Genomic DNA, 15,412 nt, shown 5'->3' on the forward strand with positions numbered 1-15,412 from the left:
TATGATGCTAAATTTTAAGGCATATGACGCTATTCCAAATGCTTCTGTCAATTTTAAATGGTATTAAGCATTGGTTCAATCCCTATTTGCTTCTCATAGATAGCTTTCAGCAATGCTAAGCACTTGTTCTTTTATTACAAAATGAAGAGAAAACAAATAAATTATTTGTCCACTCATCACTTCATCAACAATCCAAGGATGCAAACTAACCTGATACTGTGAAGTAGATACCAATTCTAAATTTAAGAGGAACACATCATTTTAGCTAAGATTGAGCAGGTGGAACATTAGATCTAAGCATGTCAAGTTTGAACTTTTCTAAAACTTAATTGTGCATACAACTCAAAGTAAATTTCTTAGTGAGAAGAACAAGCACATCTCATGTGCTAGACTGCCAACGGAGAGCTTCTTGCATTGAAGTAGCAATAGTTTTTGCATTATAAAGACGAGCTCCTTGGAAGGTTATAGAAGACCATGATATTACTCTAGTGAGTACTACAGCATGACGTGGAATTAACTTTTATTCAACCTCTACCAAAGATGAAACATCCTTAAATCCATATATCAGAAGTGCAGTCACCACCAGGATACCTCATCTCGTGGGCTAGAGACGGTCCGTCGGGCTCAGAACCGAAATCAACGAAGAAATTAGGGTTCACAGAAAGCCCTCCTTTCTCCGTATCCACATCAATCTGCAACATGTGAGAACCCTTTTTTATGAGGTCTGGACCATAGAACTGATCGTCCCATACGCTGAAGAGAGAGTTGGTTACATAGAGTCTTTTTCCATCTAGGCTCAGCTGAATCATTTGCGGTCCTCCTCTAAGCCGATTTCCCTGATAATCAGAAAAGGATATCACTAGTTAATCAACTGCTCTCGCATAATGCAACACTGTTATATAGAGTTACAAGTATCCAAATTTGAAAATGCATCAGAATATGCTAGTCTTGATTTTAAGCAATCCCATAAATGAAATAAAATGACTGAACTAGGAGATGAGAGGTTGAATCACTGATGCCACGAGATGCATTTATAGGAAATAAAATATGACTGAACTGTGCTGTCAAACAATTTTCAGTTCTAGAAGCCCTTGTATTCTTATATAGGATAGCTGACATGAAATACTCGGGACTAAAGACATGGTTGTTTTCATTATACTCTTATAATATTCATGGTTGCTTGAATATCTCTGAATCATAATTTATAGGTAATGCCTCTATCTCTAGTGGAAGTTCATCACCTCTTCTCTTCCTATGACTGATTTTTTTTTTTTTCAGCTCCTTACTTTTCTTTTATTAAAGCAATTTTCTTATCAGAAATAAGGAGCAAATAACATCTTCAAACACAAGACATTGAAAATAGCCAACACTACTTGAAACCATTAACATCTAACTAGAATATACCTTGATTGCAGGAACTTCGAACTGTGATTCTTTCTCATCATCTGTTAAGTAGACTACATCACTTCCCTTCTGAAGAAGTCCACCAACCCATACTTGTCCAGCCAATACAGGCTTTGCAGGATCCTCAATGTTGTACTGCCTAATGTCCCCATGCAACCAATTTACAAAGTAAAGATACCGATCATCAAGTGAGATCAAGAAATCGGTTATCAGCCCTGGCATTTCTGGGAGAATCCAGTTTCGCACCTTCAATGGTTTCACTGATATAGCAATCTATAAATTTAAAAAGAGATTAGCGGTTGGTGCAAGTTTTGCATACTGAAACTTTATACATTTCTTGAACAAAGAACTTGGACGAACCTCATGGTTCCACAATCCATCTCTAGTTTTGAAAAACCTCACCAAGTTGCTAGTCAGAGCACATCCAACAAAGCCAGTGTCTTTTGAAGGGTCATGAAGAAACCTTATCTGTAGATGACAATAGTAAAATAATAAACCACAAAAACAAGATCTTATATGATAACATCAATATAAAGAGTTCAGATTCAGAACGAACTTCCAAGGGAAGGAGCCCTTCATTGCCAAGGTCTAATGTCTGCTTCAGTTCACCATCAGGCCAGCTATACACATTCAAGTGTCTTCCATAAAGCCCATCCTGAACATGTTGAAGGTTGAAGCCCTTCGTGAAAGCTGAAGGAGCTCCCCATGATGAACTGATCATTGTCTTGTGTCTAGGTTGGTACCAGAAATCATAGCCAAACAATGGGCTGTGACCTGGCTTTTCCCACCTAGGATTAGTCAATAGGAAATGAAAATAAGATCTCCAAATTGAAAAACAATTTCAATTGTCATAACTCATTACATGTTCAGTAACATGAACAACATCCCTATGCACAAGGTTCCAACTACTGTGTGTTCTAAGGAGGGCAAAGATGTATGCAGTTTTATCCCTCATTAATAGATAGGTTGTTTCTGCAGCTCGAACTGCTACCTCTTGGCCAGACAAGGCAGATCATATTGTCACACTAACTGACAAACTCAAAATGTTATATAAATATTTTATCCTCGAAATACACAAGAAACGATAATCATGTGCCAATTACTAGTGGATGGTGAAGAACAGATAGATACAATGCCTATCATTCTCCTATTACCCTGAGACATTTTGTTTCCTTGGTCGCAACTCACAAGATGACATTTTCAGTAACTTGGTATGTCGATGGATCTAATAACAATAGGATAAATATGTATAAACACAGATATAAGGAAGTTTGCTTTGCATGTTGCAGCGTAAGGAACTTTTGCAGTTTTTAACATGGATATTCTTCTAAATACTAGGCAACATTGTTGTCCTCATAAATTAATCATGGCAAACCTGCAAGTGTTTTTCCCTGAGACCAATGGCTATTATGCAGTAGAAGTTAACTAACGTGAATTGTGTACTTGAGCAACAATAACAATGGAGGTTAAAGTGGAGGTGCCAGGTCAATTGGCATCACTTCTATTTCCTACAGGAACATGGAAACTCAAAAGGGATATTTTCATTTTCATTTTAAACCTACATTATTTACTTATTGCAGTTTAACCCTGTCTTTTCATTATTTTAGTTTGAGCCATTCAATTTTCATTAAATCGGAGAAAACAACCTAAAGCATCCTTCCTATTGTCATTATATTCCCACAATAGCTTGAGTAGAGTGTTTTCTGTGATTATGTAAAATGGTGGGTTCAAATGAAATATAGGTAGGTTGAAGTTGAAATCACAAATTCATTCTTCTCAGCCAAAGAGGAGGATGCAAAAAGATAATCAGTAAAAGAAGAGGAAGGACAGTACCTTTAATCTTTCTAGTGCCAACAACCCTCAGCATATTTCATTGTTTCTACAGCTATATGGTTGTTCAATTTTTTAAATTGAGAACATGAAAGATTCTTGCCAAACTATATTCATTGAGCAACTAATACATATTTCATTGTTTCTACAGTTACATGGTTGTTCAATTTTTTAAATGGAAAACACAAAAGACTCTTGCCAAACTATATTCATTGAGCAACTAATACATATTTCATTGTTTCTACAGCTACATGGTTGTTCAATTTTTTAAATGGAAAACACGAAAGATACTTGCCAAACTATATTCGTTTTGAGCAACTAATATGATTTTAACTTCCAAAAAGTCTATGAGGGCAATAAACTTCTCTTTTCAAGAACTACAGAAAGATCAGTTTACCAGCTCAATAGAATGAACTAAAGTCAAGGATGACAACTCCATTTTGCCGGTAAAGATGATACTTTGATTATTATGTCCAATAATGAGTCATAAATTTGTCATCAGAGAAAAAGATTCATGTGAGTGTGTATAATTCTATATCTATAGTACTTCTCAAGGAAAATGAACATGATTCATGTGAGTGTGTATAATTCTATATCTATAGTACTTCTCAAGGAAAATGAACATTCTGAAAGAAAGAAGCAGTACCTCCCTTTCACATTGAAATCTGAATCCAGGAGGAGGAAGCCATTCCCAACTGCATTTCCATCTTTGTCTCCAAGGCAAGACATCATTATGTCACCAGATGCAAGACAATGTGAGGTATGAGGATATGCTAGTCCAGTCTTCTGCACAATATCTTCAGGATGGACCACCTTATGCAAAGAAGGGGCTCTTGGATTTGTGGCAGTGTCAATAACATATATGCGGCTTGACCTTTACAAGGCAGAAGGAAAAGTAACCTCACAAGTAAAAATATGTAATGACAGGAAGTAGTAAAAGATAAACTCATGTATACATCAACATAACACCGGAAGAAGGTGCTTTAAACTCATGGAGGTAACCCAGATGAAGGAGGCCAAGACTTGAAGGTGCTAAGATTATGTAAAGCAAGTTAAATTAACAATCACTTGTCTTCTAAGTTAACCTGATAAACTAAAATAAAAAGTTTCTACTTTTCCTCACATTGGGATGCACCTCATGATGATGTGACCTAATCAAACTAGCAATGAGAACCGCTTGCCATCTAGGACCTCTACTTCGAGTAAGAAGGGTGGAATAATGAGTATTTCCTTCTAGGAAGGCTATCAAAATAAATCAAACCAGCTCAAGCTCAAATCAAGAAGGCAAATCATGGTTGGCCTCATTTGTAAATGATCGAAGCTTGATTATTAATTTTAAGCTCGGAACTAGTTTCAAGCCTAGTTGATCACAGGTAGGCTCACTTTGGCTCAGCTCGATAAGGGTCAAAATATAGATATATAAAATTTTGAGACATTAGATCAAGATATATAAAGGTTCATATCTGCTCTCCCAATCAAGCTTATTCAATTCAAACTTGAATTAAGCTTGCATGATACTTGAATTCAGCTTGATTTGGAAAAAGTATTTTGCTTATTAAAGCTCGAGTTGGATCAACTCGAAAATTGATCAAATTGAAAGAAAGTCAATCAAGATCAGCTCGAGTACGCCCCTAGTTCTAAGTATTCTATTTCTAAAGGAAAAGGAAGACCCGAACGCTATAAATAGCCCATCAGGGGCAGAATGTGAGATGGCTTGGTAACCTATTAGAAGTTTTGCACTGAGAAAGCTTGTGATAATTATATAGGCTTGCGACAGTTTAGGGGAGCACATAGGATTTCATGAGTGGTTGTTCTTTGGTTTGGGTTGAATATAGTGATTGATCTTCCTTAAAGATGATGACTATTCACATAAATCTTCTATCTTCTTTTGTCTTTTGCATCTATATTATTGTTTGGTTTAATCGCACAAATCAAGCTACACATTATGTTTTGTTAGCCCTATGATTTCAAAAGTTTACTATTTGATTTTGATCATAACAACAATTGAATTATTTTGATTATACAAACAAGTTAAAATAGTAATTAAGAAGCTTTTCTTTTTAATGTAAAAGTTGAATTAATTCTAACAATATGTTAGTATTTTGGGCATAACTTTTAATTATTATATGATATTAATGTGAATTTTTTTATTTGAAAAGAATACATCTTTGCTATATAATAAATATTTTCAATTCTTAGGTTTTAGTTTTTAAATTTATGTCACAATTTAGAAATTACAAAACTGTATTTCTGGCAAATACATTATTGACATATGTCCGGTTTATTATTTATAAATTTCTTTATAGTGATCTAATAAATATAATATTATATCTGTGAAAAATACTTGATATTCTATAACTTTCATATACATATATATTTGAAATTCAGATATTACCTATGTGAAATAGGGCCTACAAATTGATTATTCTTAGTTGTTTTTCAGGCTGATATCTTCTAGACACAGTTTACTCTTTTAACCATAATTTTTCAGACAAATATTATTTTTGATGTAATTCTCCTTAGGTTAGAAGGATGACTCAAAGATCTTCAACTTATCTTTTGATCACAAAGTCCAATCTAACTGTTTTAGCTGTCAAAAAAGTGTTGCAAGGCATAACAAAAAATCTGACCAAAATCTGTACCCATTAAATGCTTTGCAAAATCGTTTCATTGTTTTAAATTATTTTAAATAGGATAGAGCCTTCTCAAGCCTATAAAAGAAGATCTAAACCTTATGTTGAAGGAATTTTTAAAAAAAACTTAGAGGATACAAAAGAGAGTAATCTAGTTCAAACTATATTGGAGAAGAAGAGAAGTTCCCCCTTGACAAGTTTTCTTTCTCTCTTCTTTCTTTCTTTTAGTGAGATTAACTTATAAATCAAATTCTTTGGGAGTTATTATACAGTGTGATTTATAGAGAAGGTGGAAAAGCCACGTGGTTTGTAGGTGAGAGATCAGGTAGATCTCTTGGAAGAAGTTGATGAGCTTCTTGACTCAAAGCAAAGTTGTTTTGAGAAAAAAGATTTTGGGAGATAAATCTCGTGTAAAAGTTGCTAGAATATTAGTAAGCTACTAGTGTATGTCTTTCTATGCATAGTAAATTCTTAAGGAAAGAATCTTGAGGAGTGGACGCAAACATCGGCTGAACCACTATAAATATCAGTATTATATTTTCTTTCTTTTCTTTGCTTATTTCATTTAAGTTTTCATAGCATAATCATACATATAAGCTTAAAGTTATCTATTTGCATTCTCTCAATTTGCATGAAGCTTTAAATTTTTCATTATCATTATAATTTGTGTTTATTCTTGCATACTTTATCTTTTTATTTCGTTTGTAAACCCAATTTACCCCCTCTCTAAGTTTGCCTAGTTGGGCCAACATGCTTGAACAAAGAAATAAGTGTTGTATAAAATCATAATAGCAAAACAAGTTTAGTCCCTAATGAACTTCACAAATTTCATTTTCATTGACATTTCTATTTGATCTATTCGAGGTTGTACTTTCTCACAAAGACCTTGAAGGCAACACACTTATACACTTCAAAAATCCAGGACTCAAGAATCATCAATCATAATGATGAAGGATAGGTCTTCTTTTATGACCTACACCTTTGCATTCTTATTAATAATTAGACAACTGAATGTGGAATTGTGGAGTATAATTTTATCCTCTTTCTTCTAGGGAGACTACTGTAGCTGGTCAATTAGTACTCATAAGATAAAGAGGAAATATTTCGTTTCCAAGAAAAAATGCACTCACTTTCTTACAGGTTCATATGAAAGTATCAATCTGCCCAGAAAGTTTATCAGGTATATCAAAATATCATACTTAAAATTTTAATTTTTAGGCTCCTATATAGCAAGAACAGAGCAAATCAAATCAAGAGATCTTAAATACTATTACTTAGTCAACAACGGGAGAAACCACATGGATGTGATGCAACTTACATTAATGAAGGCAAGATCAAGAAACGACGAATTGCTGATGGGTCACCATGGCAAGAGCTGCAAGAATTCCAACCAGAGTGATGCAACTCATCACCTACATAGCTGACGGGAAGCCTATGAATAACTTCAGAATATGTTGGTGAGTTAGGATCAATATCCACAGTTGCCAGATAATCAGGTTTGTTTATTCCAGTTCCTGTGCATAATACAGTTTAAAAATCCTTAGAACTTCTTTATGGAATGTAGAATAATAGTTATAATGGTAATAAACAGAAAAATGAAAAGATATCAAAATGTCATCATTATCATTGATACAGAAATTCAATTGATCAGAATTAATATATTCTCTTTGTTCAATTGAGTCTTGTGCTGCTCTGAAAGAGTAGTGATATGAACCGGCTTGACTCGATTCAAATTAATTTCTGGGCAGAAATTTGTACGGAACTTTCAAGAGAGTTTTCGGTAGATCTAGTCAGTGGATCGATATGAAATTTTGACAGGTTATAGTCTTGAAAAAAATCTTTCTAATGAATCTAATATCCCGCAGATCGAATGGCTAGATTAGAAAATACCTTTAAAAAAGTGGATGAAGGTCGAAGGGTTAGCTCTGATACTAATTTGATACGAATCGGCTTGACCCGATTTAAATTATTTTCTGGACAGAAATTTGTACGGAATTTTCAAGAGAGTTTTTGGTAGATCTGGTCGTTGGATCGATATGAAATTTTGATAGGTTGTAGCCCTGGAAAAAATCTTTCTAATGAATCAAATTTTCCATAGATCGGATGGCCAGATTAAAATATATCTTCAGAAAAGTGGATGGAGGTCGGAGGGTCAGCTCCGATACCAATGTTATGAACTAGATCTGGATCAATCCGGGCATAATAAAATTATAAAAATTTAGGTGGTGATAGCCTCATGAGTACATCCCCCTCCAAGACCCATGCGAGATCTCATAATCAATGAGAACTTCATTTTTTTTCAAACAAAAGGTATTCTCATCCAGACAAAATGGAAGATTCTCATTTCATTTATCCAGATTGGTTAGTGAATGTAATACTGGTTAGCGGGGCAAATGGAGGGAAGAGGGTATACATAGATTTCAGAGATTCGAACAAATTAGTTGGGACTTTAGGGTTTAATCTTTTTATGTATGTGAGGATCCTACCAAAGCGCCTTCTACTTCTGACCGGGATAGAGAGATTTTATATAGGCCTTGTGAGGAAAGGGAATAGGCTAGCGTTATGAACTTATAATCATGGAATGGCTCTGATTTCACCTAAATCAGACGTCTAGATGAAAAGACATAAATAAAATAGTGGAGGGAGGTCTAAATAGGGCAGAAAAGTAAATATCTGACATTACAGCGGTCGTCGAAGGGTGGCGGATGGCCAAGGGTGGTGGTGGACGACCGTATAGTAGGGTGACTGCCAGAGGAGGTGATGGCTAGGGTTTGGGTTCTTGGAAGGTTCTACGGTGGTGGCAATTTGGAGCTCTCCTCCATCTCCTACAAGGGTGGAGTTTGTCTAGCCGTGGGTGGCTAGTTTCGTTGCGGCCGACGGTTCTAACTGCGCAAAGGGGTAGTGTCAAGCTAGGATATTGCCGTCAAGACTTGGACAACCTTCTCGGTCCTCTCGGAGCTCTCTACTCTCTTCAATAATTCTTACAACGAATCCATGGACTCTACCTATGCCTTTGCCCACGCCGGTGGCTCTTCGCCAGCGATCACTGGAGATGGCGATGCCACTAGGGAAATACCCACAAGAACAAAAATGAGTTTCTAGTCCTCTATGGTTGCTCCTTCCGTGTTCATCTTAGATCATGTGTTAATCATCATTCGAGGAACATCGGCTCTGATACCAATTTGATACGAACCAGCTTGACTCAATTCGAATCAGTTTCTATACAGAAATTTGTATAGAACTTTTAAGAGAGTTTTCGGTAGATCTGGTCGTTGGATTGATATGAAATTTTGACAGGTTGTAGCCCTGAAAATGATCTTTCTAATGAATCTAATATCCCGCAGATCGGATGGTTAGATTAGAAGGTATCTTCATAAAAGTGGATGAAGGTCGAAGGGTCAGCTTTAATACCAATGTTACGGACCAAATCTAGACCAATCCGGACGTAGGATGATCCTACAATTTTGAGAGGTAAGAAACTTAGAAGTTTCAAATCTAATGGCTTTGGAATTAAGTCAATCAGAAATTCGGATGAAAAGTTATGGTTAAATAATGAAGTAAGATCGACATAACGGTAAATATCCGACGTTGTGATAGTCGTCGGAGGGTGGCAGACGGCCAAGGGTGGTGGTGGATCGTATAGTAGAGCAGCTGTTGGAGAAAGATGGTAGCTAGGTTTAGGTGCTTAGAAGGATTCTACGTATACAATCTACTCTTATAAAGATAAAAATGATATAATGGTTACGATAAAAATGATAAATGCAATAATAAAAAAAATAACTAAACTCTATTAATTCTCAATGCTTGGATGCTTGGATTCCTAGATGAATAAACAAAAAGGCCCATCCCCTCTCTATATAAAGATTGGGTACAATGAGTCATATTTAGACTTAGCCTAAAAGTTTATACGACTCGAACTAGAACTTGCCTTAGAGACTTACATGACTTGCTTGCCTTAGTAGCTTATATGACTTAATTAAACTTACCTTAGTAGCTTACATGACTTAACTAAACTTGTCTTAAGAGCTTACATATGAATCAATTAAAAATAAATAGGCACGATCCATCGAGCCCAATATCCTCATGATGCGATCCGATCTAACCCGGTTCGTATCAAATAGCCCCTAACATCAAAGACGATTGATATATTTCATTACACTTGCAAAAGATGCGCTAGGTAGAAAGCAATACGATTTCAAATTCAATCATATGTGACCAAATCAAAAGCATGATTATAATCAAAACCTTGTAGAATTATTTTTACTGCCATGATGCATAGTTAGAATTACTTACAATCAAGATTCCTGATCTCACCCTTTAACTTATTCCTTTACATAAGGAGTCAAGTGGAATCCCAGATGCAAAACAACCAACCAACAGACCCAGTCTTCTTTTTCATCTTCTCTTAACCGTGGTAATTATTCTTAGCTGTAACTTTCCAATTTCCTAATCTGATATTCCCAATTGTCTGACTATTCAAGGAATAAACAAGGATTGCTTACATAGAAAATACTAAACGAATGGAAGTGCATGTAAAATACTAGAGTTCAAGCATGAAAGGAGAGTGGAGATCACTCAATAGCACAGTATTAAAAGTATATACAAAGAAGATATATCATTTCTAAGTTTACTATTCCAAAGCGCCCTCTTATTTATTACATATAAAAGTTACCAAGGAAATTAACCAATATAAAAAGGGAATAAGACTTCAAAATCAAAATCGGAAAAGCCCAGATCAAAATTACCGACACCAAAAAGTTAGATCATCACTCTCAAAATTAGCACCAGAAAACTACATTTCTTATCTCAATCAGCAATCAACGACGAACTACACTTGAATCGTGTCAACAATATTAAAGCCTCCCTTTAACTTCGAAAATTTGAAGGTTTATTCCTGATAATTCTCATACCGTTTCTAATTTTGGATACTCAAGAAAAGCAACATAAAGGGGAAACGGAAACCTCGATGATGTAGGTGGTAATTTGCAAGAAAGACAACAAATCAGAAGGACCCCACCCCACTCTACCAAAGGATCAAATAGAACAAATAGGCAAGATTCTTTTTTCTTGTCATTCCTCACCGTTGTAGACGCAAGTGACATAAATCAAGGATTCCCGAGGCCCCTCCATGGCTTCCAGAGGCGAAGCGTAGCCCGGACCCTTTCCGCCATGGCCGCAGCAACTCTTGCTCTGCTCCACTTCCGCCATCGTTTGTGTCTTCAGATCGCCCCCCGGAACAAAAATAACCCAGCCAAAAGTGACAAATCAAAGCCGAGAAGAGCTCGCGAGCTCACGTCGCGAGGAGAAATTTTTGTTGGGGTTGGGAGGGTGACGCGGGGAGAGATGGAGTAGCCGTTGCACCTGCGTGACGGCGTGGGATTGGTGCCCAGGTAGGATGCACCAAACCGGGGTTATTTCTAATCCGGGAGATGCACGTGGACGGGAAACGGGGCAACAGAGTGAGGTTTGTCGTACCTGGACGACATTTTGAAGTTTATTTTGGGTCGAGAGATCGACTGAAACGGAGTCTTCCGATCACGTTACAATTCTACAACGTATGGGGCCCACCGGAAATCCGAAATACACGTGTTTCTGGATCACGTTACGAGATTGGTCCCCCCTAAGAAACTCTCTATATCACCTAGGCGGCTAGGCCCCTCTTAAGTTTAGACTGTAAATATTTATTAATAATTTTTGTCTCACATAAATAAATTATGAGATATTTCATTGTACTCATAAACTATTTTTAATAATTCATATAAGGGTAAAAATAGTTTTTTCTTATCTAAATTATATGGTTAGATTTAACTATCAAAATGGTATTTTTGAAAGAGCACAATAATTTCATTGATAATTTTAATATTTTAAAAAATATATAATGATAATTATAATATTTTTGAAAGATTTCGGTAACAATTATTTAAAAATCCTAAAGTCTTACTGTTCTTATATTTTTCTTTTGGATACATATAGGTATATAGATACCATATCCATCACTAGACACCGATGTACATGTGTTGGAGCATATTTATATTTCTGAATTTATCTGAGTCCTTAGCTCCACATCATCGTACCATCGTACGAAAATCATAAACCGTCGCTTACGGACGCTCTCACCCTACTGTATCGAGTTTCGTTATGTCTACGTCATCCTACCCTTCTCTCTCTATCTTAAATACCCTAAAGGGTATGATTCTTGTCGATCGATAGTACTATGAAGGTTGAGTTTTGGTCTGATTTAAATTTTTTTTTTTCTCTATAAACCAACAACCTTAGTTTGAGGGTTAATACTAATATAAGATATTTGGAGCACGAAAAGTTTTCCTTAGAACATTCTTAGCTATTAAAAGATTTTAAAAACAAAATTCATCAGAGATTTTTTATTTTATCTATTGTTGCTACTATATTCTTCGTTAGAGCTAGTTATTATTTCGAGGGCCACTGAGATACGTTGTCTAATCTCAAGGGTCATTAAAATTGGTTCATCAACCATGAGAAATAATTCATTACAGGTTCTAGTGAGCAAGAAAACTTTAGATAAAGTTGTGAGATTCAGCGGGAGGTTAATAAGTGATTCTTATATTTGCACATTATTATTGATTGATTTGATTCTGATGAAAGGATCTATGGTTTTTATCTATGGCTTTTATAGGGTTTTTCACGTAAAAACCTGTGTGTATTTACATTTCTTTTAAATATTGGTTATTTTTATATATGTATCTCTATAGTAAATCGTTATATCCTAAATTAAAGTTAGCGTTAAATTTTCACATTGGATTAGGTTTGTTGTGTTGAATAGTTCTTTTCTTATCAAAACACTAAAAAGAAACACAAGGTTCTGGTGGCTTCATTTTATCTCAAAGATAATACCATCTTATGGCTTCAATCATCTAGTCTTGGGATGAATTCACTAATTTGTCGACTATTCAGGCCTTTAAGTTATGAAGATTTTGAAGTAATATCTCGAAGCTTTCTCACTCCTCCACCGCCCATGCATATCAAAAAGAATTCGACCGAATCTCTAATTGTGCTCTTGGATGGCCGGAGTTCGCTTTAAAGAGCATCATCATCAACATACTACACAAGGACATTTAGGCTGAAGTCAAGGCTATAGGCTATAGCCGCTAGCTAACACTTTCTATAGCTTGAGTAACGAAGGAGAAGATCAGAGAACTTGAGGCCTATGATCAAATACCATGAGGAGCACCATCATCAACAGGCTACATGAGAACATTTAGGCTGAAGTCAAGGCTATAGGCCATAGTCGCTAGCTAATGCTTTCTCTATAGCTTGGGTAACGAAGGAGAAGATCAGAGAACTTGAGGCCTATGATTAAATACCATGGCAACTTTCAGACTCGTGGAAACTACCATAGTCACTCGAGGCTTGATCCTCCATTTATGACACCTGCTACCAGTAGTGGACCCATCCAATTGCAGCACAGGCTATCAATAGGGGGCAACCAATTTAATTCGTCCTCCATACAATCACACCTTTGCTTCTACTATAATAAGAAGTTTGTTCTCGAATACAAATGTATCGAAGTAATCACTTTTATGTTAATAAAGGACTTGGAGATCATCGAGGACATAGAAAATAATACAACAGAATTGAAACAGGAGTTCTTGGCCAAAATCTCACTCCATTCTTATTTAGGGGTCACTGGCTCTGCACTATGTATGTCCTAATGTGCCAACCGCATTCAAAAATCTTTTATTTATGTGTATATTTTTCTAAAATTTATATTTATATGTATATTCCTCAAAACACTTAATTTTTGCATCAATATTCCTTAAAATCTTTAATTTTTGCATGAAGATCTCTCAAATGCAACTAACTGTTAAAATGTCATCAACTTGACTATAAACCGTAAAAGGATTAAAAATTTTATTTCTTATTTAGATAAATTCCTTTTAGCTAAAGAATATCTATGTCTTTTCATCTATTAAATGAATAAATTTTAACTTATAATTATTAGGAAGTGACCTAAAGATTAGCTATACAAACACAACGCATTTTTAAGGGTTTACGTGCAAAATTATAATTTCCCAAGAGTATAGACAAATAAGAAACTTTGGAGGGGTATTCATGTCAAAACTATTTTTCAATATTTTCTTCATAAGCATTTTTAAAATTAGAGAAATTGTAATTTACCCTTTGTAATTATGCCTAATTTTAGGATACCAATATTCTTTTAACTTAAGAATTAAAACCCCTGAGATCATAAACAAAGTGTAATTGTTACTCTATCATTAATGAAAACCTAAAATGACCAAATTACCCTTATATTTTAAGTCATGGGTCAAGAAAAATTTCCCTTCCATTTTTTTTCCTTTCTCTTTACTCCATGTTCATCATCCTCTCACTATTTCTCACATTCAATATTATGGCTTGGTAAGGTGTTGTCGATCTTGATCCTAATTTTATTCAAACTCCCTAAAGAAAGAAATCAAGTACAGATTATTATTAGCCTTATAATTTTAATAGTTTATTATTTAATTAAATTATTTTAGTTAATCAAATAAGTTAAAATAATAATTATCAACCGATAAACTTTTCTCTTTAATATAAAAGCTGAATTAATTATGATCATGTGGTATTCTTTCGGGCATAAATTTTAATTGTTATATGATATTAATGTGATCCTTTTTATGTTTGAACAAAATGCTCATTTATCTGCATCTTTGTTATAATATATAATTACAAATTCTTAGGTTTTGATTTTTAAACTTATATCAAAATTCAAAGACTAAAATTATATTTCTGAGAAATAGATTCTCAACACCGGTCCTATTTTTAATTATAACTTTATTTATATTGATCGGATAAATATGATATTTTATATATGAAAAGTAGACTTAATCTTGGAGAAGATTTATAAGGGAGAGATAAAAGAGAAATCTAAGGGATAAATGTGGAGGGATGTGAGGGAGGAAGGTGGAGATTTTAGCTGGGTTTGGTAGATGGGTGTGGTCTCTTGTGGGAGAAAGATGAAAGAGATATAAAGGGGTATTCATATTATTGTTTTGGTGGGAGAGGTCCACAATGATGGCTACCTTCATATATAATACTAAAAAGTAATGGTTTCACTTTGATTATGATACCCATGCAGTTTAGTGCTTAAGTTAAAAGAATACAAAGGCATAGTGAAATTAGGCCTAACTACATGATGATAAATTAGAATTTCTTCTTTAAATGCTCAAATAATAGAGAGGTTTATGTTATATAAGTTTATTCGAATTCAAGCATAGCACAATCGTTTTAATTGGGACACTATTAAATTGTCAATTCACCGCCAGACAAAATTAGAATTATTAGAAAGAATAAGGGTTTTAATGTTCCAAACATATAAAAATAATTTATTTGCTTTTCAGTACAGTCTGGGTGGTGTAGTTGGTTATCACGCTAGTCTCACACACTAGAGGTCCCCGGTTCGAACCCGGGCTCAGACAATTTAATTTAATGTTTTATTTTTCCTGAAACTTTTTGTCTCTATTATAGAAACGCATGATATTAAGTTAATATATTTAATAATCCATTATGAT

The 15,412-nt window shown here is 34.8% G+C and overlaps 1 protein-coding gene and 1 non-coding gene across 2 annotated transcripts; one reads left to right on the forward strand and one right to left on the reverse strand.

The window, feature by feature from the left end:
- Positions 1 to 287: 287 nt before the first annotated feature.
- On the reverse strand, positions 288 to 11,329 carry LOC140768363 (selenium-binding protein 1-like). Its single transcript, XM_073108616.1, has 7 exons — positions 10,949 to 11,329; positions 7,186 to 7,381; positions 3,881 to 4,108; positions 1,961 to 2,192; positions 1,765 to 1,872; positions 1,405 to 1,677; positions 288 to 836 (listed from the first exon to the last, which is right to left on the reverse strand). The coding sequence occupies exons 1-7, from the start codon at positions 11,073 to 11,075 to the stop codon at positions 552 to 554; spliced, it is 1,449 nt and encodes a 482-aa protein (XP_072964717.1). The 5' UTR covers positions 11,076 to 11,329; the 3' UTR covers positions 288 to 551.
- A 3,916-nt stretch (positions 11,330 to 15,245) lies between these two features.
- On the forward strand, positions 15,246 to 15,319 carry TRNAV-CAC (transfer RNA valine (anticodon CAC)). The gene has a single exon. It is a non-coding gene; the product is annotated as a tRNA-Val (tRNA).
- The last annotated feature ends 93 nt before the right edge of the window (positions 15,320 to 15,412 follow it).

Source organism: Typha angustifolia, chromosome 10 (genome assembly GCF_048772165.1).
Source record: "Typha angustifolia cultivar Huaian chromosome 10, ASM4877216v1, whole genome shotgun sequence".
NCBI classification, from domain to species: domain Eukaryota; kingdom Viridiplantae; phylum Streptophyta; class Magnoliopsida; order Poales; family Typhaceae; genus Typha; species Typha angustifolia.